The sequence below is a fragment of the Homalodisca vitripennis genome, chromosome 1 (genome assembly GCF_021130785.1).
Source record: "Homalodisca vitripennis isolate AUS2020 chromosome 1, UT_GWSS_2.1, whole genome shotgun sequence".
Lineage (NCBI taxonomy): Eukaryota > Metazoa > Arthropoda > Insecta > Hemiptera > Cicadellidae > Homalodisca > Homalodisca vitripennis.
This window is the reverse complement of record NC_060207.1, coordinates 221,890,899-221,914,965: the sequence shown is the minus strand read 5'-3', so window position 1 is coordinate 221,914,965 and position 24,067 is coordinate 221,890,899. Positions and strand designations below refer to the sequence as shown.

General features: G+C 31.0%; 1 protein-coding gene across 2 annotated transcripts; it reads left to right on the top strand.

Annotated features, from left to right (window-relative positions):
• Nucleotides 1-849: 849 nt before the first annotated feature.
• On the top strand, nucleotides 850-22,501 carry LOC124353089 (prion-like-(Q/N-rich) domain-bearing protein 25). Of its 2 annotated transcripts, none has more exons than XM_046802907.1 (8): nucleotides 850-1,037; nucleotides 3,473-3,550; nucleotides 7,469-7,627; nucleotides 14,420-14,557; nucleotides 15,603-15,722; nucleotides 19,673-19,816; nucleotides 21,798-21,935; nucleotides 22,391-22,501. In XM_046802907.1, exons 3-8 carry the CDS (start codon nucleotides 7,546-7,548, stop codon nucleotides 22,471-22,473), a joined length of 705 nt encoding a protein of 234 aa, XP_046658863.1. In that variant the 5' UTR covers nucleotides 850-1,037; nucleotides 3,473-3,550; nucleotides 7,469-7,545; the 3' UTR covers nucleotides 22,474-22,501. The 2 variants fall into 2 exon arrangements, with proteins under 2 accessions (XP_046658863.1, XP_046658862.1); XM_046802906.1 differs by having other exon boundaries at nucleotides 3,473-3,604.
• Nucleotides 22,502-24,067: the final 1,566 nt, after the last annotated feature.

The following is a 24,067-nucleotide window of genomic DNA, read 5'->3' as shown; positions in this document are numbered from 1 at the left end:
ATTTGAGGTACCACCTTAAGAGCATGCCCTTATTAGAATACATCTTGGCTATAGCTATAGCTACTCTACTTCAATCTTTTGAGGTCAGAAGACATACTCATCATTTATCATTATTTTATCTTATTTTGCATTACCCTATTGTTTCTTGCATCAACTTAATTTTCTCAAAACTGCTTGGGAAGATTGCCTTTAGAGTACCATCTGGGATAGATGGAATGGAATATTTGCAAGAGTTGGTGTAAATACTGTTGTGCTGAAAAGAATCTTTCCTTCAGATCCACAGGTCATATTCTCTGTCCCGGTTGATCTTGTTTTGTTTGCCTTAGTGAAGAATACACCTTCTAATACACTCCCACATAGTTAAAATCACACATACACACACACCTCGGTTTTGTTCTTAATGGTTTTTTGATGTTTTTCTTATGAATTTTTTAATCTTATGAATTACGAGTATAATCTATGATTTTTTGTTATAAACGCACAGATATGATAATAGGCAATAATCACTAAAATTATTTTTAGACCTTTATTAATTTTCAAAATGTTTGTCACTTTCAGTATAAAGATTTTTAAACCAATCAGAATGTTTTAAAGATTATGACTACTAGTAAAATTAATAATTTGCTATCACAAAACATGCAAGGAACTTTCATGATAAAAATGCTAGAAATACAATGAATCAGAACAACAAAACTTTACATTAGTTCAGTAAATCCCATTGAGGACAACACAGATATTTTAGTGAGTATTTAGTCACGTATATGACTCACTTTTACCGTTCTATTAGTCAGTCTCTTTCAAAAGGTTCTTATCTATCACCTGATAATACTCTGGGCTGAGTATTATCTTATCTAAAACTCTAATAATTCCGAACGCCATAGGCAGATCATGTAGTATTGCTAGCTCTACATAATTCTTTTTGTAAATAATGAATTTTGCTTCATTTCATTTCTCAAATGCACTTATTGCTTTCATCTGCAGTATTAACTTTATGTTTCTGTGCTCGTACTGTGCAACTCTCAGCAAATTAGCTACAGGTAAGTACAATGGATAATAAACTTAATATTATTTAGAGATTAAACTTAATATACAGTATTTTACTATATCTCTATTTGGAGAAGAAGTACATACATATGGCAAGAAAGTAATGTTTGTTTTTTTTTTTAGTTAGACTTTATATGTAACATATGTGTTATGTATATATATATATATATATATATATATATATATATATATATATATATATATATATATATATATATATACATGAACACAAACACACTACATAATTCCTTTAAAGAAAACCTCTTACAAATTGTGAAAAGTATATATATATATATATATATATATATATATATATACACACATATACATTGTATATATATATATGCGTTGTCAAGGACTAGAACAAATTCATTTAAATTTAGGCTGTATTTAAAGTTTTTCCAAGTCATATTTTGCTTTCTTCAAATTTGTATATTTTGCTTTCCCTTGCTTTCATTCTGCAAAAATTTGTATAATTTTGCAAATGTTTATTTCATATTTAACTAACTTATATTTTAGCAAAATGTTTATTTAAACTAAAGATACTATTAAATCTGTAATAAAGACTGTTAAGGTTTGATATTTTTAAATTTCATCTTATATGATTGCTTTCATTGTAATTATTTTTTTTATTTTCAAAACCAAATAATGTATTTGATCTAAAAGGAACTGTCTAGCTTTTGAGAAAATTTTCTTAAGTTTAAGTAAGTAAATCAAACTGATTAGAAACACATCTGTATAATTTTTATTACGAATATTTCATTGTGTTTTCCAAATAGAATTGGAAGTTAAGTATTCTTACCAGTTTTGTCTGGACACAGTAAAATAAGGTGTCTACCATGCAAATAAATAAAAATGGTTGCTTTTTTTGTCACTATATATTTATTTACTTTTGTTAATAAACAGTACTTTGATGATCAATTTTGAATAATTAATGGAAGTCGTTATCAAACCCAATACAACCAATAATTTAATAGTCATCTGCAAATTTTATTATTGATGATTCAATGAGATTATCTGTATTGGTTTAATAAAAGAGCTTAATGGTGAGCTGAAATTAGTCATCTAAACTACTACTTATGGAAGGGTAAGTAATCCATTTTATGTAGATTTTGTAGAAAAATGTTGTGCTTATGGTAGTGCTTATGTAAAAATGTTCTACATAACTTCTTCATCAAGCATACTCCCGTGGCCCAAAAGCATCTCCATTCCAAATTTGATATTATATATGTGCTACATAAAATGCTTTGTTTGAAGGTTATTTTTGACGATGGAAGGATTGTGGAAGAAACAGGATTTTTCCGGACATTTGCCATTGTTCAGTGAAACAATAAATCAGTAACACTACGTTTCGAGATCTGCAATCTGATCTCTTCTTCATCACTTACCTAATACATAATTACAAACTAGGTTAAAATAAACAAATCATACCAAAGCGTTGTGGCACGCCTAAGTCAGGAATCACAACCTGAGTGCCACAACATTCCTGACTTATGCGTGCCACAACGCTTTGGTATGATTTGTTTATTTTAACCTTGTTTGTAATTATGTATTAGATTAGTTATTACCTGATGAAGAGATGAGATTGCAGATCTCGAAACGTAGTGTTACTGATTTATTGTTTTAAATAAATAATGGCTTGTGGAAACGACAAATTTCACATAAAAGCCAAAACAAGTTGAAACTTATTACAAAAAATTGACCTTATCAACATGGAGGACTTGTTAAGTTCGTTGGCCTACTTGGTACTCCATTTAGTTTCATATAAGGGTTGTTTAAATTTCACAAGTTCATTATTTATAGATCTACAAAAAAAAAAATGTGTTCTTGTATATGTATAACATTTCCTAAACTTTTTATAACAAGCAATTATTTTTATGTTTTGAGATATCAATTACATTTGAAATCGCATAAGAATTTTTTGATCACCAAGAACTGGTGAAATAAATGCTGAATCAAGTTGACACTTGGTACAAAAATTGGCCTTACAAATATCTCAGCCACATTCATTGGCCAGCTTGGTCTCTATTTCATCATAATATGACGGCAGTTAAAGCTTTTAAAAATTCGTACCTTTATGATTTATGGACCTAGAGAAAAATAGGAAAAGTGTTCTGGAATGCTTATAGTATTTCCTACACTTTTTCCAATAAACATAGTTTTGTATATCAATTGGCATAATCAAGTTATGAATCATGTCAATCCATTAGGAAATAAATTATTGATGTTTCAGTTATCACAAAATCTACCTACTTCTTCTATAACAATTAGCTACATTTGTAGATGAAAAAGCTTCTTAGCTCCTTTAGGAAATGTATTTAGATCTCTCGCTTCTAATGTAAGAATGCAATCCATTTTCTGGAAAGATCCAAATGTATCATATAGAAATAAAAAGTATTAATCGAGTCTCGTTTTGTTTTTTATATAGACTTCAGGTTAGGAGAAACTACCTGTGGTTCGGACAAAGACTGCTCATCAAATGCCTACTGCATGGACAACAGACGGTGTAAGTGTAAGGACAATTTCGTTCAAGACTCTTCCACCATATCATGTTTTCCAAGTAAGAGAGAGTTCAAATGCTATACTTTAAATTCTTACACATGAAGAAACGGTCAAGTAATAAATGGGTATTTCTGAAAGAATTAGTGAATTTAAGCTATATTATAAGTCATAAGTGTCAGAAAGCATTATTTGCATGCACTTAGGAAGGTTCTGTAGAAATACAGCAAAGTCTGAAGTGTTTAAATTAAAGATAAAGCTAGTTCAAATCTAATGGTTATTATAATCATCACATGCATGATAAGGTTTTCCTATACTTGATGTTTTTTTTTAGAATCTTCAGGCAAAGGTTCAGTTATTTTTAAGTTTAGAGCAATTGAATCATTCCAGTGATTGATGTATCGTTCATTTCACATCAGATAGTTTTTAGAATTTTTTCAATTAAACATTAAGTTTGTCAATATCTGATACGTTTTAGAGTCCTCCAATAAAACATAGGCCTTCTTAAATTTTTATGACAAAAAGTATAATTTTTGTAAAATTTTGAGTTATAGTTTAACCAATAAATGATAATATAGCTCAAATTAACGATGTAAATATTTTAAAATAAATTAAGTTTATTTCACAATTCAATTATAAATTAAAGACACATTTGTCCTAAGAAGTTACTTATAAAGACATGACTCATTATTAAAATTTTATTTCTTTAAAGTGTAAAATACAGAACCGTAACTAACATTTTGGATGATTATGATTTTAAGATGTTCACTATCATATCTTATGTAAGCAAATTACTCTACACCAACTGTGCCACGAGGTATTCAAAGGATTAATCATTTCATCATATCAAATATACTAAGTTTTATTGCACTATCATGGTCAAGTTATTAAGCAAATTATGTCCTGAGCAAAAATCAATACTGTATCCATAGAACGTGCCATTACACCCACACACATTGAATACATGTCCATGTTCTTATAGAAAGATGAACGTTATCTACTCCAAACATGACAACTCCATTAATATAAACTAATTTATGTGTAACCACAATTTAACAAATTCAGCTATAAAAAATTTGGATTTTGATACATGATATAAATAGACTATTTTTTTAATGTTACTGAATTCTATAGGCAGCTAACTAAAACTTGAATTTAACTTAAATTTACTTCATTACTTAAACTTAATTTTATTATATAGTTAGGTATGTAAATGTAAATAGTCCTTTTGTATTTCAGCTAAAAAACTTGCGTACATTCTTTGTTACATTAATTAAATCCTTGTATTTCTTCGTTTTTACACTTACATTAGTGTATGTAGAAAGGCATTTTCATTTTTTTCTAAAGCAATTAGAGCATTTTATGTAAAAAGAATTTATTTAAATAAAAAAATGACAGACTAATCAAAGAAATATTATCTCATGAACACTAATGAAACACACTTTGTCTTAAAATACTTAAAATTATAATAATAAAATATTTTTATATTATATTATATATAATAGTAAGTTACTATTAATGAAATAATATCAAACTAACTGAATTTTACAAAAAAAATTATTGGAATTCAAAACCTTTTAAATAGGTTTACTTTAACCTTTAATTTTATAAGTCTCAAAAACATGTTGATGTATACATCAAATTTGTGCTAAATTGTTTTAAGTAGCATATCAAAAGGGGAAGTATATGTAAAAATTCCAAATTGGAGTATTCCCTTTTCCCTTCCTTATAATTACAGACACGCTAAATCAAACACAAGAATATACTGTCTTTGCCTTAAATAGTGGTTACCTTTTAACACAGCGCAGCGCAAGACAAGAGCTTCCTCTGGACATAAAAAAAAACAACTTTGTATTATATAACTATGAGACAAAAACTTTTTACATTGTATAAATTTTACTAACCACAACTTTTGTTTTATGACGCAGTACTATTCTCTATGAATATGTAAATAAAGAAAATTGTCTATTGTCTTTGATGTAAAAATGTATATTTCCAGTTTCATATTTCTACCTGCAGTTACTAAAAAAGTAGCAAGGAAAAACAACATTTCTGATAACATATTTTTATTGTGTTGAACTTAATGAGCAAATTTAAGGAAATTAATAACTCTCAATGCAGTAAATGTACTATTGATTAAGGCTTTTTTGTGTATTAAATGAGGATAATTCATTCAAAGAGATATGTGTTAGACATTTGACATTGAAGGTATGCATTCACAGTAAACACTCATTCTGTAGCCCAACTTTATCTTGACTCTGATAAGTGAACAATGTAGAGATAACTCAGTAGATAACAAATAATTGGTAATATTCAGAAGAAGCATTGTGATAGATATAAAAACCCTTTTAATCAATCACACAACAAATTTTTTGGGATGTACTGAATTTCCTGTATTTTTATCAATAATTAATTAGTTTTCTGTTCTGTATTGTCTTTGACCATACTTATTTCTTGAATAGAATTTAAATCTTGTTTACTACTTTGAAACAGAAAACTTCTAATTTTTAAATTACTGTACTTTATATTCCAAAAATAGGGACTTTTCAATCTAAAACTTTGTGAAAAAAAGTAGCATTAGCTTAAAACTGTAAAAAATAAGTATATAACATATTTACAAAACTTACAAAGCCAATATTAATATGGTATCACTAACAAGTTTGTTTATTGATGCACAGAGAACTTTCTTCCATTTTTACAATTACATTTACAGTTTCACTCTTTCTGGTTTGTTTTTTACTACTACTGTACTATAAGTAAAAAATATTCCTTCTTTTTCTGGTGAAAATGGATTTGGATCCTTTCATTATTACTCATTATTGAAAATTTCAAACGAGTTTGGGATTAATCACTCAAAAGATATCTCTTTATTATAATCAAAGTAGTAAATTAATTTTTACATAGGTTTATCAGCATTCAATTTGTAAAAAACAACTTCTAAGTTAATAATATTCTTTAAAAATATTAGACACTTCTTTAATTTCAAACTTTTTTATTCAAGAATAACCATTTGTTTACAATGCAATTTTTGTTTTATCCCCTTTAGCCAAAGCTATTTGAGAGGAAAATCTAAGAAAAAACATAAATACATACTACAACTATGATTTAAAATATAAACGTGGAGCTGAAAATTCGTTAATATTTTAAATTTAAATTCCAAATACATTGTATCATTATACATTCATAATTTGATAAATAGCCAAAACACATACTATATATATTATATAATACTATATATATATATAAAATATAGTATATAATTTGTTATATACTGTAACATAACACTGTAATATACTGTAATGTATAGGCCTATATTATATACATTTTTAATTTTTGAATCAAAATTTTATTTATATATTTCTCAGATGTTTCATGCATTATTTCTTCTGTTTTTCCTGTTAGGTAAATATAATGTACCAAATTGAAAAAATATATAAAATTATGTGTTGTTACATATAATATAACACGAAGTTTATTTCCTATTTGTAGTGGTGGTTGTTGGGAAATACTGAATCAGGGTTTAGTTCTGTACAAGTGTCTCGTCAATTGATATATTCTTATTAGGTGTGTAAAATCCTTAAAAATGGTTGAAAACTTTAATTTTGTAATCAATCAAAGGTTGATACACCACTGAACAATGTTCTGCAATATATAAAAAGGTTAAACTCAGAATAGACTGAAATCTATTCCTTGCAAACATGTTTCCATATCAAAGAATGTGTTCATGTAGGGAGTTTTCCTAGTAACAAGCAATCTTGGTATCCGTATGATGCCATATTCACTGTATCCTTTCTTCTGAACAAAACTAATTAGCCTCTGTAAACATACTGTGAAGTCTAAACCTGTGATGTTTGATGTTGTACTTGAAAACACAATTGTTACAAAACCTAAAATAGCTGTTCACATTATACATTGTAATTTTCAGAGTCAAAGAAACTTAACGATTCATGCAACATTGACATCCAGTGCACTTCCACCTTCGGTACCCATGCTCACTGTTTCATGAACACTTCCAGTGGAGCAGGGCAGTGCAGATGTCTCACCAACTCACACTTCCAAGATGGCCTGTGCTATGAATCAGTACGTAAGTAATTCTTGGCTAAGCTAGGTCTTATCTCTCTATACTAAGCTCTGTGATAAGCATGAAGAATAACATTTACACTAAACCGTTATCAGCTAATCTTGGAATGGTTTTATCGTTTTCTTTTCTACAAATTTTAATCGGAACCCTCTCATTCAGGAAAGTCTGTTTAATGGGTCTCTTATTTTTTTCTTAGAAATTTGTGATTTAATAGGTAATAATAACTTATCAGAATCCGTTGACGTAAGTGCTTGAGATATCATGTCCGGTTTAGCAAGAACCGATTTTTTCTCAGTTAAATATAAGATCAATGGCAAATTTCTTTGTACAAATTTTGATGACTACTCAGGATTTCATTTCCGGGGTGGGGGGGGTCTACCACCACCAAAAATATTGAAAATTTAAAGGCTAAAACATGTTTTTGAGTTAAATTTTGTCTTAAAAATATACCCATCCCAATAATCTTAGTGATTATTTGCTTTTAAACAGACTTATTTTATTGTATGTTACTATATGTAGGTAAAATAGGACCCAGCCATGGTAAGGGTTTTAAGAAGGCTTTTTTTGCTTTGATTAGTTTCTGACTCCTTTATTTGTCACTACACGTATAAAATGTAGGACAAGGGTCAAACATTAACAATAAATAAACAATCAAAAATTGGCAAAGTCAGTTTCATAAAACCTTTGAACACTATAACACACAAATCAAGCAGAATTAACTTCATTATATTTTTGAGCTTATTAAGAACCAGCATCTTGAGATGATGAGGTAACATTTTTATACCTTGATTAATAAAATTATTTTGTGTTAGAGTTAAGTTACACTTTTTTGTTACTAAATTTGAATCTACTTGAATCTATTGTTATGCTCAATTACAGATGTGTGATCCTGCAAATTAGATAAATTGTTCTTTATGAGTAACAAAACAAAAGAAACAAGAATAAATTGTTGTATTATCATTTATTATATTATTTGTTTATTTAATTGTTGTATTGTTATTACTTGTTATTAATATTTTTTGTTCTGTTGTTATTACTGCTGTAGGGAGGATAATCTATTTGTAATCATGTTATAAGTGTTATATATCTAATATTATATCTGTATCACGCTATTACATGTTATTTATTACTCTGTACTGTATTCATTAAAAACTAATATTAATTATATATTGTATAATTGTATCTATATGTATATTGTCTCTGGGGTTGGCAATAAAGAAATAAGAAAATAGGAGGCAGTGATAAAATTCTTAATTTTACAAAGAGAGGTATACAGTGGGTTCGGGCTGATAACCCACATACGAGTCTGATTGACCTCTTCTACAACACAAAGAGTCTCTTGGCTTCATGAAAGTTGCCCCAGAGAGAAATGGACAGTAGGCTGTGAATATAGGTAATAAATAAAAAGCTTTGTTACGTAATTATACACCTATATCGTCACCAAAACGTAACTACTTACATCATTATGACTTAAATGAAAATAAAGTTCATTTATACACAGGATGAACAATATTGGGTCTAATATGGCAGTGCTTAAGTGATAAATATGTAGAAAAGGAACTATTTAAAAACACTGATTGTCATCTATCCGTTAGGCAAGTTTTAAAAAAGAACTTAACGATAATATCAGCAAAACCATAAAAAGCTAGTTTATAGAAGGATGTTATGTGCCAATGTAAAAAAAGCTTTAGACATATAAAAAATTTCGAAAGATAGAACATTCTTCATTTTCAACACCTTTCAGACAATTGTTAATAAAAGCTTGGACCGCACCAATTGTGCTGCGTTTGACCGTAAAGCCAAAATTGTTTATTAGAAAGAAGAGAGTTTCAGTAAGCTGTTTAGGTACTAAGTATTCAAGTGTTTTAGATAGTGCTGGCACAATAAGAGATATGCCTATAATTTATTTTGTTCATCTCTGGATCCTTTTTTGTGAACAGGAATAACTTTTTTATTTTATAATGTTAGGAAATACTCCCTGCCTAGTACATTCAACAAGTACGCTAAAACTTAACATACACACTTAGCAGTGAAGTACTTCTGAAACTGTATGATCATACATATCTTTATCCCCTTTTCTCAATCACTAGCTTCAGATAAAAGGACTACTGATCTCAGTTGGTATGATTGATGTGAATGAGTGTAAAAATAATTCAATTATTGTAAGGTGAAATGTATTCATTTTGTTTTTATTGTGAAAATCCCTTTTTCAAGGTCTGATCAATCCTCCTTATAGGAGCCTTCTATGGCAGGATCTATACAAATATTTTGGGAGATCCCTCCCTCCCAACCCCCTCTGAGACCACCCTTAAAAATTGTTCTTATCTTATCCTTTTTACATAAAAATGCATCACTCAAAAATGGTGTTTTTACAAAATTGAAATTGTACATAACCTATTAAGACCTAAGTTCTAGAATACATTTTTGGCTTACCTAGTAATTAGTTCAAATTATTTTATGCCAGCAAGCCATTTCACCAGCTGATTGAAATTGGATTAAAAATAACTGAAAACAGTATTTTTACTCTCTTAATGAACGTTTTAATAATATATAAATTCACATCAGTTTAATTAAAAAATTCTATTATTCATTTTTTTCTCAAATCATGACTTGTAAGAAATGGAAGAATGACAGGATTTCGGACACTTGCCATCATTATATGTTACAAGAATAGAACTTTACATTTCGAGGGTTGGAATCTATAGCCTTTTTTAGGTGATTAAACAAACTCAAATAAATATATGTCAATGAACTCACAAAAGTAAATCAATACTTGGCAACACTGATAAGAATCACAAACCATTAGATTGTACAGCAGAGGCACACTACACAAACAATGCTATACACACTACAATCTCTTACCTTCTCTGGTGTACAAAGCATGTTCTAGTTAGCCATAGACAAACAGACTGACTTTAAATTAAATAACATAGGATCTAAGCATATGCAAATAAAACTACTTATGTAAAGTAAATTTATAAAGAAGAATTACAATTTTTTATTGTGAACTTATAGATAAGCCCATCAGCAATAACTAATACTGATAATTACCAGAACACAGCTGATTCTTCTGGTTGCACTCAACATACGGAGTATCTGGTTGATACCTGTTATTGTTGGTCTTCAGTGTATACAAGATCTATTTTTTTTAAACTATCAGAATTGAAATTATTGATAAAAACAAGAGTGAGTGATCGTATAATTCTTCAAGTAATTCTTTGTTTGAAGTTTGTTTTTGACGATGGAAGGATTGTGAAGGGAACAGGATTTTTCCAGACATTTGCCATTGTTTGGTGATACAAAAAAATCAGTAACACTACGTTTCAAGTTCTGCAATCTGATCTCTTCTTCAGGTAAATAACTAATCTAACACATAACTACAAACTAGGTTAAAATAAACAAATCATACCAGAGCGATATGATTCATGACTTTGAAGCAGTATGATTCATGACGCGTGTCACAATGCTCTGGTATAATTTGTTTATTTTAACCTAGTTTATAATTGTGTGTTAGGTTAGTTATTTACATGAGTAAGAGATCAGATTGCAGATCTCAAAATGTAGTGTTACTGATTATTTTATCAATGAACGATGGCAAATGTCCGGAAAATCCTGTTCCCTTCTTCAAGTAAGTTCTCTTCTTATGTCACAAATTTCACCCAATCCTGTTTCCAAGGTCCATGGTTGATGTCATTGATCCTAGTTTGAAGTCAAGTTTGGAACATGAAAACTTTCTCCATTGCATTGTATTAAGATAAACCTCCACAACATTTTAAAACCTGCATACTTTCAGTTAAAAATTTCTCTTTTGATGATAAAAAAAGTTTTACGTAGAGTATAGAGTAATATGGTTTTGACTGTCAGTTATCACCTTGGAGGCTTTTAATGCATTTTTCGGTTTGTTGATTCAAGATTTCTTCACAAACTAGTATACAGCTTATGTTTATTATAGTTATACCTGGAATAAAATTATCTTTACGGTGATATAAGTAACTTTTATTATATAAAAAGAACAACCAGAGTACAAAGATACGCAACAGCTACAGTGATGTTTATGCAGTCTATATAATGATCCGGTTACCAGCTCACAGTTGTATGTTCCCTCAGAGAGCTATCTTGATTGGTACTAGACCATTTTGAGATATATGGCAAACTGTACTTATAATAATCACCATAAATTTACTAATTTTCTCAAGATTTTGAACTAAATAAATACAAGGAACTGATTTATTTTCCATCACATTGCATTAAAATTTGATGATGACCTTGACTCTTGAGAAAAGAAAACAGTACCATACTATCAAGGATCTAATCAATGTAGGTCTACCTGACTTTGAAAGTAAACAGGATAAAATACAAATGGTATACAGTGGAATAAACTATGGATACCAGTCTATACACATTCTTGTCATATCTTTGTAGGAACAAATTATAAAAAATAGTCCAGCTTTCTCTTCCATTGTGAATATGAATGATCATCTTTCATCCTTCATCTGCAATATTGTTAAGCTGGGCTCTGGCCAACTGATAAAAATAATAGACAAAAACAGGATTAAACCAGACAGGAAAAAGTTATTTTTATTAAGTTTAATAAATATTAAAAAACTCTTAAAATCCATGAGATCACTAATATTAAATCTTACAACAGGCTTCAAACTGATATAAAGAATCTACCTACTAAAAAGTATAAATTAAGACTGAAAATGTTCTTATTGCCAATCCTTTTACAGCACTACAGAATTTTTTGACTTGTAGTCCTGTTTGTTTTTAGTGGCTTTGTAGACTGCAGGATTTATCTTACTCTATCTATTGTTAGATTATTATTTTATTCTATCTTAAATCTATTGATAATTATTATGTTTATTTTATTATTAATAATTATATAACAAGACTAATCACATGATTATATGTTTTATGGTTAATAAAATCTTTATTCTTAGTATGTCATTTATTTTTAGCAACATGAAGTATTATTAAGGGAGGTGAACCTGGAGTTTAGGAAATATTCATGAAATAAATCGGAGTGATTTATTATAAGTATTTTATACAATTAACTGTACTCTTAGTTTACACTTTTACTTACTTAACATTAAAATATTCTTACTGGTGGAGTAAGAAGATAGATAGATTTCATCTGTGGCTATCATCTTGTAATGAGAAATTAATAGTGCATTTATAGTTTTGGTTAGGTTTTCTTACATGGAGAAATGCATTATGCACTTGGAGTGTAGATCTCACATTACAGAGAGTAAGGAATACTTGTGATTCCCATAATGTCTGCAAGAATCCTTGCCAGAACTCTTTCAAATTTCTTACCTTGTTAGTTGTTACATGTATTGTTCTCTTCATAGAACAAATTACTTACTTCATTTTGAGCAAATAAGAATTAGTTAGCTCATCTTGCTTTGCACAAAGTATTTTGCACTTCCGAACAAAACTTAATAAGTCAAATTAACAAACTGTGTTTGAAAGATTTTAACTGTTTAGGAATTTAAGGGGGTTGAGTAAATTATTTCATTTTTCAGATTGTGGATTAAGCAGTAGAAAGACTTTTTTGGAAATGCTATTTTGGACATTAAATACATTAGACATTTTGTTTTGAACTTTTCATCTTAGAAGTGGTGTCATACAAAGATAATAAGTATAATCAGTTTTACTGTGGTGGACTTACTATGAGGGGAGGAGGAGTTTAGGGTTATATAAGCCCCTCCAAACCCCCTAACAATAAATAAATATTCATATAATATTACTCCAACTTGTCTGGAAACACAAGCTGCATTCCTAGGAATAATAATAGATCAAAAACTGACCTGAACCCCACACCTTGACAATCTTTCCAACACCTCAACACAAGCTTGTACGTCATCAAGCAAATAAAATAAATGAGCAGCACTGAAACAGCCAAACCACATACTTCTCTCTGTTTGAAGCTAACCTAAGGTACGGACTTGTTGTGTGGGGTGGAACTTCGGCAACAAACCTTTAAAAGATGCTAACCTTGCAAAGGAAGGCTGTAAGAACCCTGGCTGAATTGGATGGATGGAAAACCACAGAGAAGCATTCAAAAGTTTTGGAATTGCACAGTTGTTGCTCTTTACATCCACAAGTGGTGCTATATACGGACAGCGCAGAATCCCCAATAATGGACATATCCATCAATGCTACACAAGACGTGCTGTTCTTTACGATCTCCCAAATCATCATCTTGAAATGTATAAAAGACAACCATCCTAAATTTGGATGAAAATCCACAACCACCTCCCACCAGGCGCAACTCAAAAACTTCTGAAGACTGCATTACAAAAGTGGCTACGGAATCTTCTTTTCACTCGCTAGAGTAGAACATCTGCAGAGAACTATGTAAACACTGTATCTCTTTCCCCTTCAACTACTTCAAATTGTAAAGTCACTTTCTAATTCTAAATCTGACACCATTTGCAATCTCAAAGATTACGACAAATAAAGATAATTCTCATTCTTACTCTCTCTCTCTCTCTCTCATTTTCTGAACCGCAGCATTTAAATGTTTTACTTTGAATTAGATGATTAGTATGATTGGATGATTAGATGATTAATAGATGATTAGATCTAATTAGTACAAATTTAGATGTATTCAGATTTATTCCATACGCCGATGTGATGTGTTCTTCAATCAGATTCATTTCCCCCAAAGTCAAGCCCTAGTTACACCCCTGTTACCAAAAGTAAGTAATTCTAACTAGTTGTAAGTTGAATTATTTTTAAACAACAGAATCATTATAAACCATTCCAAATAGAAATGCTTTCATGTTTCAGGTCTAGGAGGAACGTGTAAAGTGTCAGATAATTGTATATCAACCTCGAATGTACCAACATACTGTGCATACAGTGTGTGTATATGTACGGCCAACTACCACCCTAGCAGCGATCGGCTAGACTGTCTACCTGACGTTGGTGAGCACTGACTCAGAATACTGTACTTTACCAAATCATCTCTACTTTTCACAGAAATATACTTATCTAACTGATATGCCTGTCACACCCCACTTAAATATGTCAGTGAGCCAAGTAAGTATACTGATGTATTTTGCAAATCATGATATTCTGCAATCGTTGAGTTAACTTAACTTGACCCAATTTGAATGTGATTATAGGCTGCAAAAATTGTTTTGCGTATTAAATCTATTGAACAGAACAGATGGATCATAGTATTTTTACAGGATCATTCCAACATTTCAGTGATAGTAATTTTTACCCACACAATATCTGTCCTTCTATTTCATATGTTTGTCAGTCTTCCCTAACCACATGCCTATTCACACCTCGTAGTTTGTGGGAATTTGTAATTACATTGGAACTTGATGAAGGTCAAGTAATTTTGGAGATCTTTATTGGCCATACATTTGACGGTGCCATATGATGAAGATCATATAATAAATTTAATTTAATCTACTTTGTGGGTCCTTTCGTAGACTATTGGATAACATAACCTAAAAACTCATTGACGATACAATCGGAGCAATGTGATTAAGTTCAGTTTCACAACACTCTTGTTAATTTTACTATTTTAGCCTCATACTAATGTAACTATTTAAACAAAGTTGAATATAACAGTAAATACACTGTTTGTATAGTTAAAATATGAAATGCAAACAGTTTTGCGATACTTGTTCTGAATGAAACTGAAAACTAATAAAAATGAAAAAAATATTTAAAAAATGTAAGAAAGCAAAAATAAAAAAATTCAACATTCATTCATTTCATTTTCATTTTTTTAGTAGAAACAATGAATAAAAAACATTTGAGTGCATGTTAATTACTTGTTTAAATAAGACATTTCCCTTAATTCTATGATTAAAAATATGGTCACAAAAGTGTTTAACATTGGTTTTAATAGGTTAAAATCAAGATGGCTGCTACTACATCTGGCTCTGAATAAACTTGTTATGTTTCATATTGAATCATGAGTGTCTTCACTGTGAATGTAATTGTGTTGCAGCGCTTGGAAAAGGATGCAGGAAGGACGAGGATTGCATTGCTGACCATTCCTACTGCTCCAATGTTTGCACCTGTGAGACAGGCTATGTGTCTAGCTTAGATGGCACTACTTGTCTACCAGGTAAATACCATGTGTTTAAAGTTGGTTTTTGACAATGGAAGGTTTGTGAAGATAACAGGATTTTTCTAAACATTTGCCATCGTTAAGAGATACAAAAAGTCTGTAACGTGTAAGTTACGAGGTGTGCAAATCTAATCTCTCCTCAGGTGGATAAATAACTTAACAAATAACTACAATCTACTGTAGGATAAATTGAACAAATTATACCAATGATATGTGTTAACACACACACACACATATCCTGTAGGTTTTGTTCCAAAACTAAATTGGGCAAACCTCAAATTCTTTATGCGTAAAAATGACCGTTTTTCAATTAATCACAAAGATTTAAAAAAACCAGCAGCCTTACACGCTATTCGCTATAACAAAAGCTATGAGTTTTGCTATAAACTCAAAGTTACAAGCAAATTAAACCTTGTGAAAATAGCTCTTGAAACGATTTGAATGTAAGGGATTATGAATTGGCATACCAACTTATATTAAACTCAAAACTACCATGTGTGACTTAAAATTCGCTAAATTATTGTTTTCCACTTGAATGCTTTGATTCTGGTCTGCAAATTTACCTATATTCAAAATTATATTTTGTTATACAGTATTATTTTTTTAAATCAACAAGTAATCAACATTTTTGAATGTCAAATTGTTATTTACATTTAGAAAAGAAACCAGGTGTTTCTTTTTTGTTTTTTTATTTTTATTCAGTGTATGTTTATACAGTGTACTGGAGAAAGTTGAAATAACAACGAAATATTGTACAGTCAATAATTGTATTTTTCTTTAAAAACTCTAAATGAAAATATATATATATATATATATACGTATAAAATAAAGGTCGCAATACTATGCTGACAATAACCAACTTCTGACAACTCACAAGTGTTCCCTGCCTTACTTGTCAGCCCTTTTGATTTCAAGTTTTCAGGTTGATGTAACCAAGATCAGAGTCTCTTTATTAAATATGTCCCCGCATGACCTGGGCCCAGGGGCACAAGAGGTTTTAGAGAGTTTTGTGGGGAAAGTAAGAGATTATATCTTAAGGCGTACCGTAGTGAAAATGATAAACAAGAGTGCAGGTGGTTGGCTGAACCTGAATCATGATTACAACATACAAAGCTTACCGTGGTAGTCATAACAATAATAATATTTTATTGCTTTTTAATAATACATCACATTTTATCGCAAGATTCAACAAATGAGTACTCGAACAGCAATACTCTGCAAATTCACATATAGTTAGACTTACGTACAGACATTCTCATTCATACTGATTCAGTCTTTGAATGTGGTTTTGCTTTTAAATATCCCAGTGCTGGCTCATCATGGCTTCAACAGAATAAAATAGAGTTTATGATAAGCTGTTTGTGTGTATGGTGATTATAAGACGAAGACACACTTCACATGACTAACAATATGCCTAGTTTGCCAACGTTTGTTTTCTTGCCCTATCATAAAGCAATCAAGACATAGTCAGTCGCCTATCAGTTCTTGAAAGAGGTTAAGATCAGATTTTACAAATCATTGAATTCTTGCTTCTTGTTGTTTGTAATAGTATTTATTGGCGACTGGAAATTGTTACTTTGTACGATCAAAAGTACACAATGAAACTAGCCTTGTCCTTGTTTGCATTGCAAATGTTTGCGTAAGTACCTATGACCATTGAGGTACTTTTTGTTAGGACAATTTCAATAGAAATGGTGAATGTACCTGAACACGTGCTAACTGATATTACCTGACTTTGAGGTTTTATTTGACTGTCAGAAGAGGTACTTTGTCAAATTGATATTTTCATATTAATTGTGAATCATATTAATATCAAGCCAGTGTGGAAATATCTGTTAATATAAAAATCTTCTTCCAGAAGGGTTCACTTCTTTCTCATGTGTACCTGCCAGCAGAACATGCATAGACTAAAAGCAAATGACATCACTAACTGAAAATGTCAAGATTTGGGGTAAAGGATAGTTGACTGTGATCTAGTTTACTGTGAATAGTAATTATTGGGTAGAGTTCCTTAAGTATTAAATGTCTTTGCATGACTAAATGTGATGGAAAGACTCTCCCCTGCTTGCTTTGACTGGATGAGGCTGGAACCAAGGACGTAGCCAGTGAGGGAGTCCAAGGGGTCCGGAACCCCTCCAAATTTGTAATTTTTTCAATTACTCTTTTTTAGTAAACAATTATTATTATATAAATAATTCAATATTACTGACATGTACTGCTGAAAGAAATGGGTCAAGAAGTTTTTTTAATGAACAAAATGGAGCCTTACTCTCTGTCCACTACGGGAAAATATCAGTTGGCTGGATCCCTCCCCTCCAAATTGTTTCCTGGCAACGTTCTTGGCTGAAACAGAGATTCCTCCCCTTCTTCCAAGATGGCGTACCTGATATAGTACTCCCCATTCTTTCTCATGGGATCTCAGTGTGAGGTGACTCCAAATCCCCCCCCCCCCAATCCTTGACTCTTCGGAGTATCCTTGAGTATCTTGTTACTTCGGAAGTATCACATAAGATTGTTTAGGTTTCCTTAGTTTATTATCCTACAGAACAGAAAGAATCATATCTAACTTTCAAGTACAGAAATATTTCAAGAGTATCAACACTACAGTTTCTTTCCAGCTTCCTTTTCAAAAAGTACTTTTTCTTAACGATATTTCAAGATTAAAAAATAAATCATATTATAATAATTAATGGTTAATTTTCCTGTTTATTTGTTTTTACTATGAATAGTGTATTGCTACTTTTGGAAGGGAATTGTAGATTTTTCATATCTGGCCATTATTAGATATACTTATTTTTTTGTTCTCTTAGGACAAAACACTTAGAACATTGCACCTTGTTCTATAAGGACCTTTGCGCTGTTTTCGGAGTGAAAGAATATTTTGGATGGCTAAGCTTGGGAATAGAGGCCGCTTCATGTAGAGATTCATGAGGAAAAGTTTAGGGCACTAATCTGAAGTCTTGTCTCCTCGGAAGAAGGGGAAGCCAGCTCTATACCTGCCTATCCAGTCAAAGCAGGCAGGGGGTAACACACCCTTATGTCTAGGCTGGCAAGAACCTTTGACTCTCAAGGAACAAACTCCAACTCATCCCCCACAGTAGACTAGACCTATCAAATTACCCTTGCACCCCAGAATCTCAACATTTGTGGTAGTGATCCAGGATATCCATAAGATATCCATGTGATTTAAGTGACACATAGGATTTTGCTGTACCCACTTTGTGTTCAACTGGAAGGTATAAACCAGCTAGAAGTGAACCCTCCTGGAGGATCGATAAACTTATATTATAAACACATAATTATTAGGGCTTATATTTACTTTCGCTACCAAAGCAATAGTGTTAGTAGCCAAGAGCCAATTTGTATTGAATAAGAACACAAATTTTTCTAAAAATTGATAGAGAAATTTTTATAAGGAAGATACTACTCATCAATTGCAGTAGTTTTGGTAGAGGGTAAAATTGAAGTGTATCAAAAGGGTTAAAAATATGAAATGATAATTTTTTCAGATCATATTTTTCTTACCTTGACACAGTTAAAATCAGCGTCAGCTGGCCGTATCAGATTCTTACAGCGACTTATTAAACTAGAAAGAATATAATCTAAGAAAAGATTATCATTTCACATTTTAACCCTATTAATACCCTCAAATTTTGATCGCCACCAAAACTACCATGGCTGAAAATCAATTCCTTTCTTAGGAAAAATTCCTCTATCAATTTCAAGAAAACTGCTTTCGTCTCCTAAAATATGTTTGATGGCTCTTATACTATCAGACTCTGTGCCACAAGGTAGCCAAAGTGTTAATATAATATTGAATTTAATTTTCATGTAATTGAAACACTTATCAACTGATCGTGTTTACCAAAGTAACACAAAATGGATATTGTGCTGTGCTTTGTATTGTCAAAATAATACACCTATTGACCCCATAAATTGTGTCACAGTGGCTAAGAGCCTGAGAGCGCAGTGTGTGGAGGATTCCCAGTGCCACAAGTACCTGCAGAACACGTACTGTGATACCCAGGACAACATCTGCAAGTGCATCCCTTTCTCTCACGAACTGGACAAGAGCTGCTGGATATCAGCGAGTAAGTAGATATCTCATGTCTATCCTTTTTTCTAAAGAGGTCATGAGAGATACAAACAGATTGTGTGTAAAACATGTTTAAAAAATCAGTTTAATTTATTTATTAAGTATTAAAATTACCTTTACTATGCTGACGGCACTAGTGTTAAGCTCAGCAATTTCAAACTAATGTAAATTCTGCTCTAAATGAACATCAACTATTTATTAGTTAAAGTAAAACTAATTTTATTGTATTCTCCTCTAAATACACTAAATTAATCAGTAAGCCGCTGGACACATTGATAAATCAAGTAGAGTCAACAAAATCTTTGGGTTTAATTCTTGATCAACATTTGAGATTTGCATGTTGATCAAGTAGTTAAAAAAATTACCTCCGGTTTATTTGTAATTTACAGAATGTCAAAAATTCGCTCAATTGATACTTTAAGACTCCTTTATTTTGCTTATGAACTCTGCAATTGCGTTTGGCTTATGCATTTATGGATCTACAACAAAATTTAATTTAATAGTATACTAATACTACAAAAAAGGTGTATTCGTATTATTTTGAACCTTGGTTGAAATAATGCAGACAAAAATAAATTTTCTAGTTTGGATATCATGACAGTTTATAGTCATTACATGTAGCAAACTGTTCTCTACACTAATCAATCAATGAAAGCTAACAAACTACCTTTATTAGGAAGCAATCACTGTTATAATACTAGACAAAAGGGCAATATAGCAACTGAATCCCATAAATTGGAACTTTAAAAAAATAAAAAAACAACTTATATTGGTGCAAAATATTTAAACAATCTTCCTACAAATATAAAAAATGAAGAGTGGTTAAAAAATTCAAATATTATCTAAAAGATTACTTTATTAACAACACTTTATATAATTTTGAAGAGTTGAAGCATAGCTTTGCGTTGTTTATGAAATTTTAAGTATATTTTGAGATTTTTAAGTATTGTAAAATAGGGTTCTATTGAATTTTTTAGCTGAATTGTTTGGGGTAAGAACATATTAGTCAATACACAATTATAGTATAATCCTTAGTCAGAATATGTAATTGTTATTTTATTATGAATGCTTGACACCATTCATGTACTTTTTATGCACTAACATAAATAAAGATATTTCAATATACATATTATTTTTTTCTTGCTCATATGATCATAAAAATGAAATAATGCTGAGAGAAAGAGATTGGGAAGTGGTGGTTTCTGCCATCTCAAAGGCTGACACTAACATTGTGGTTGTGGTTTCACAAGCCCTTTTATCTTTCCCTGGCCATTCTTGCGTGAAAATTTTTCAAAACTTTGCTCACACACTGAGAACCAAACCTCCCTCTCTTTCCTCATCCACAATGGTGAAATCAAAGGTGGATTTAAAAATTGACTGCTTTCAAACCACCTAACATTTTCCAGAACTCGTGTTTTTAAATATGTGCATAAGCACTGTACAGTATGACATTTCAAACAGCTTTTCTTCAATTAGGCATTAACCTTCTGTACTCAATTATCTTGAAGAAGTTTGTTAAACAGTGAAGATTTTGTATGTATTTATTTACAGTAATTGCACTCTTTGAGAGTTAGTTTGGATAGAATTTCCTGTAAAAGAAAAAATAATTAAATGGTGCATCAAATTTTATTGTTTTTTAGTGGAATAAGAAAATTAAAATTGGGTTTATAATTGGCAATAACAAATTTTGGGCTATATTTTGTGGGATTTCTATTGATACAATTTGTACAATAAAAAGTTAAAGTCATAGAGGTGAATAATTAGTTGTATATATTCCAAACTGCTCCTTCTGTTGCAATGTTCCACGACTAAGCCAGCTTGGTAATCCATATATTTGGAATTTCACTCCAATCATATAAGTTCTTCTGAGCATACAGAATTATTTTACTGTTCATTTTTAATATCTTTATTGCCTTCCTGATTGCTAGCCCATATTGAAACCCTTGTATAATAAATTCTCTATCTACATGTTCCAGGACTGGGGGAGGCCTGCACACACCCCTTCCAGTGTGTCACTCCTTCTCTCAACAGATCTGTCGTGACCTGCAGTAAGGGAGTCTGTGCTTGTGCCGACGGTTACTCTAGAGTTGATGCTGAATGCTCTAAACTCAAAGGTAAAAATAACATTTATATTGTTTATTTCGAAGAAATACTTATAATGATTGGGGGATTATAATAATAAAATATAAACAAATGGGGATACCCACAACAACAGCACTCACCACGCCTCCAGATACATCTTACCTCAACGTTGCTGCACTATATGAGAAAAACCTTGTATTGTCCAAAAATTCAAAAGCATATTACCTCAAGAACTTATCATAAAATCAAGAGAGAACTTAGAGATTTTCAAGTGACGAGATAAATTTACACTCAAGAAGAGTTCCTGACAACACCAAGTAGTAGATAGTCAACTTACATGTTCTTTGTTCATGATACTATTACTGCACTTAATTTTCAAAAATGTGATTTAGTAGCCAAAAAAATCTTTAAAAAATTAATTATATATTCTTTAGTAGGCCCTACTTACAATAATTCCTATTTTGTGACATAATTTGTTTTGTTCCAGATGTACCAGCGGAGAGTAGCCCTCTAGAGAAGTGCCTGTTCCTCACAATCGCTGCCGTCTTGCTCAGTTTACCGTCCGACTGAACAAAATAGATTAGGTTATTTATTACAATCACAGTGTCTCATTATTCCCTCATTCTTGTAATGATTCAGCTGGAGATTGCTCCTGTTTTATTGTGTTACTAATATTTTTATATCACCTGTAGTTTTTATTTCTCCCTCCACATAATGTCCAATTTGCTCAGGTGCATTTTCCGACCATTGCCGCAGTTCAAATCAACAGTGAACAAGGTTTTTAGGGAGTCAAAAACAAATAAACCTGACTTTTTTTTCTTCCGGAGTCTTCTAGAATCTTCTCAGCAACTCCCTTTTTTAAGTTGCTTAGAAGAGTAACCAAGTGCGAGTTGTAGCATTCAGAATTACAATATTCTTATTCTGTTTAAAACACTAGACCACATGTCTCGTAACAGGCTTTGCTAAAGCTTCATGCAAAATTTCAAGTCTATAACTCATTTCATTCTTAAAATGTCCTATGGACAGACATACAGACAATCAGAAGAGAAGAGAAAATTTACCAGCCTACTCGGTGGATACGCTACAATGATACTCAGCTAAATCCCATAGATGGACATGCATCATCATTGAACTCACGCTTGTGTCTGTATAGAAATGAAATTCAATGCAAAGTTTAAAGGCTGCATATGGAATTTTTCTCAATATACGTATCTTGCAGATAGTAATGCTACATAAATGTATAGCCAAATCCCATAGAGGAACAAGACCATCATCAGACTTTATTTGCCTATATACAAATAATCCAACACAATAGAATAACATTTTGTAATCAATAAATATACAAAATAAAATCAAATCTGGAAAAAATGATCAAAATGATCAAAATCTGAATTTTGTCTTGTTCAAAAACCTTATTCAAAATTGGTAGGCTGACATGATAGAAGTTGATAGTTCATTAAATATTCATTGTATCTCCTAAAATTGTTGGGATCAGATCAAATTTTTCCATTGTGAATTTACTGTTTTTATTATTTTCTAGTACAGTGTTGCCAGAAAGTTTAGGGACACCCCACATAAAGTGATATACTACTTATGTCCCTATACTAACAGCAGATTGGCTAACTCTATATATTTCCCCATTAACGCAGTGAAAACGAAGTATTTTGGTGTGACTTTCATTACTTTATGTATAAAATCTTTCAAAATATGAACTTTTTTGTGATTTTAAAATTTTGGAGGAAACACCTGTTTTTTGAAACATTAAAATTTATAACTTCTAAAATAAATGTCCAATCATCTTAATAATTGGTACGTTGTTTTAACATAAAATATGGAGTAAATAAATGCTATTGTGGCAACTAGAAAAAAAATAACTCACAGTTTGGTGATCGCTCAAAGTTCCTTTATATTTTTTTTTTTTACAAACACGGAAATGGCGATGTTTGTAGCTGACGAGAACAAAGCAAATGATGAAAAAGGAGTGAGTGCGCATCAATATCCCTTCCTCTGTTTTGTGAGGAACAAGCTGGTGTGCGTGGATTGCATACCACTTTCATATTTCGAGCGCTACAACGCACCAAAGTTATCAGTTTTTCATTTCCGAAAAAAATAAAAATGTCAAATACCTTGTTTAAGAAACAAACTTTCAACAAAAAACAGTTAC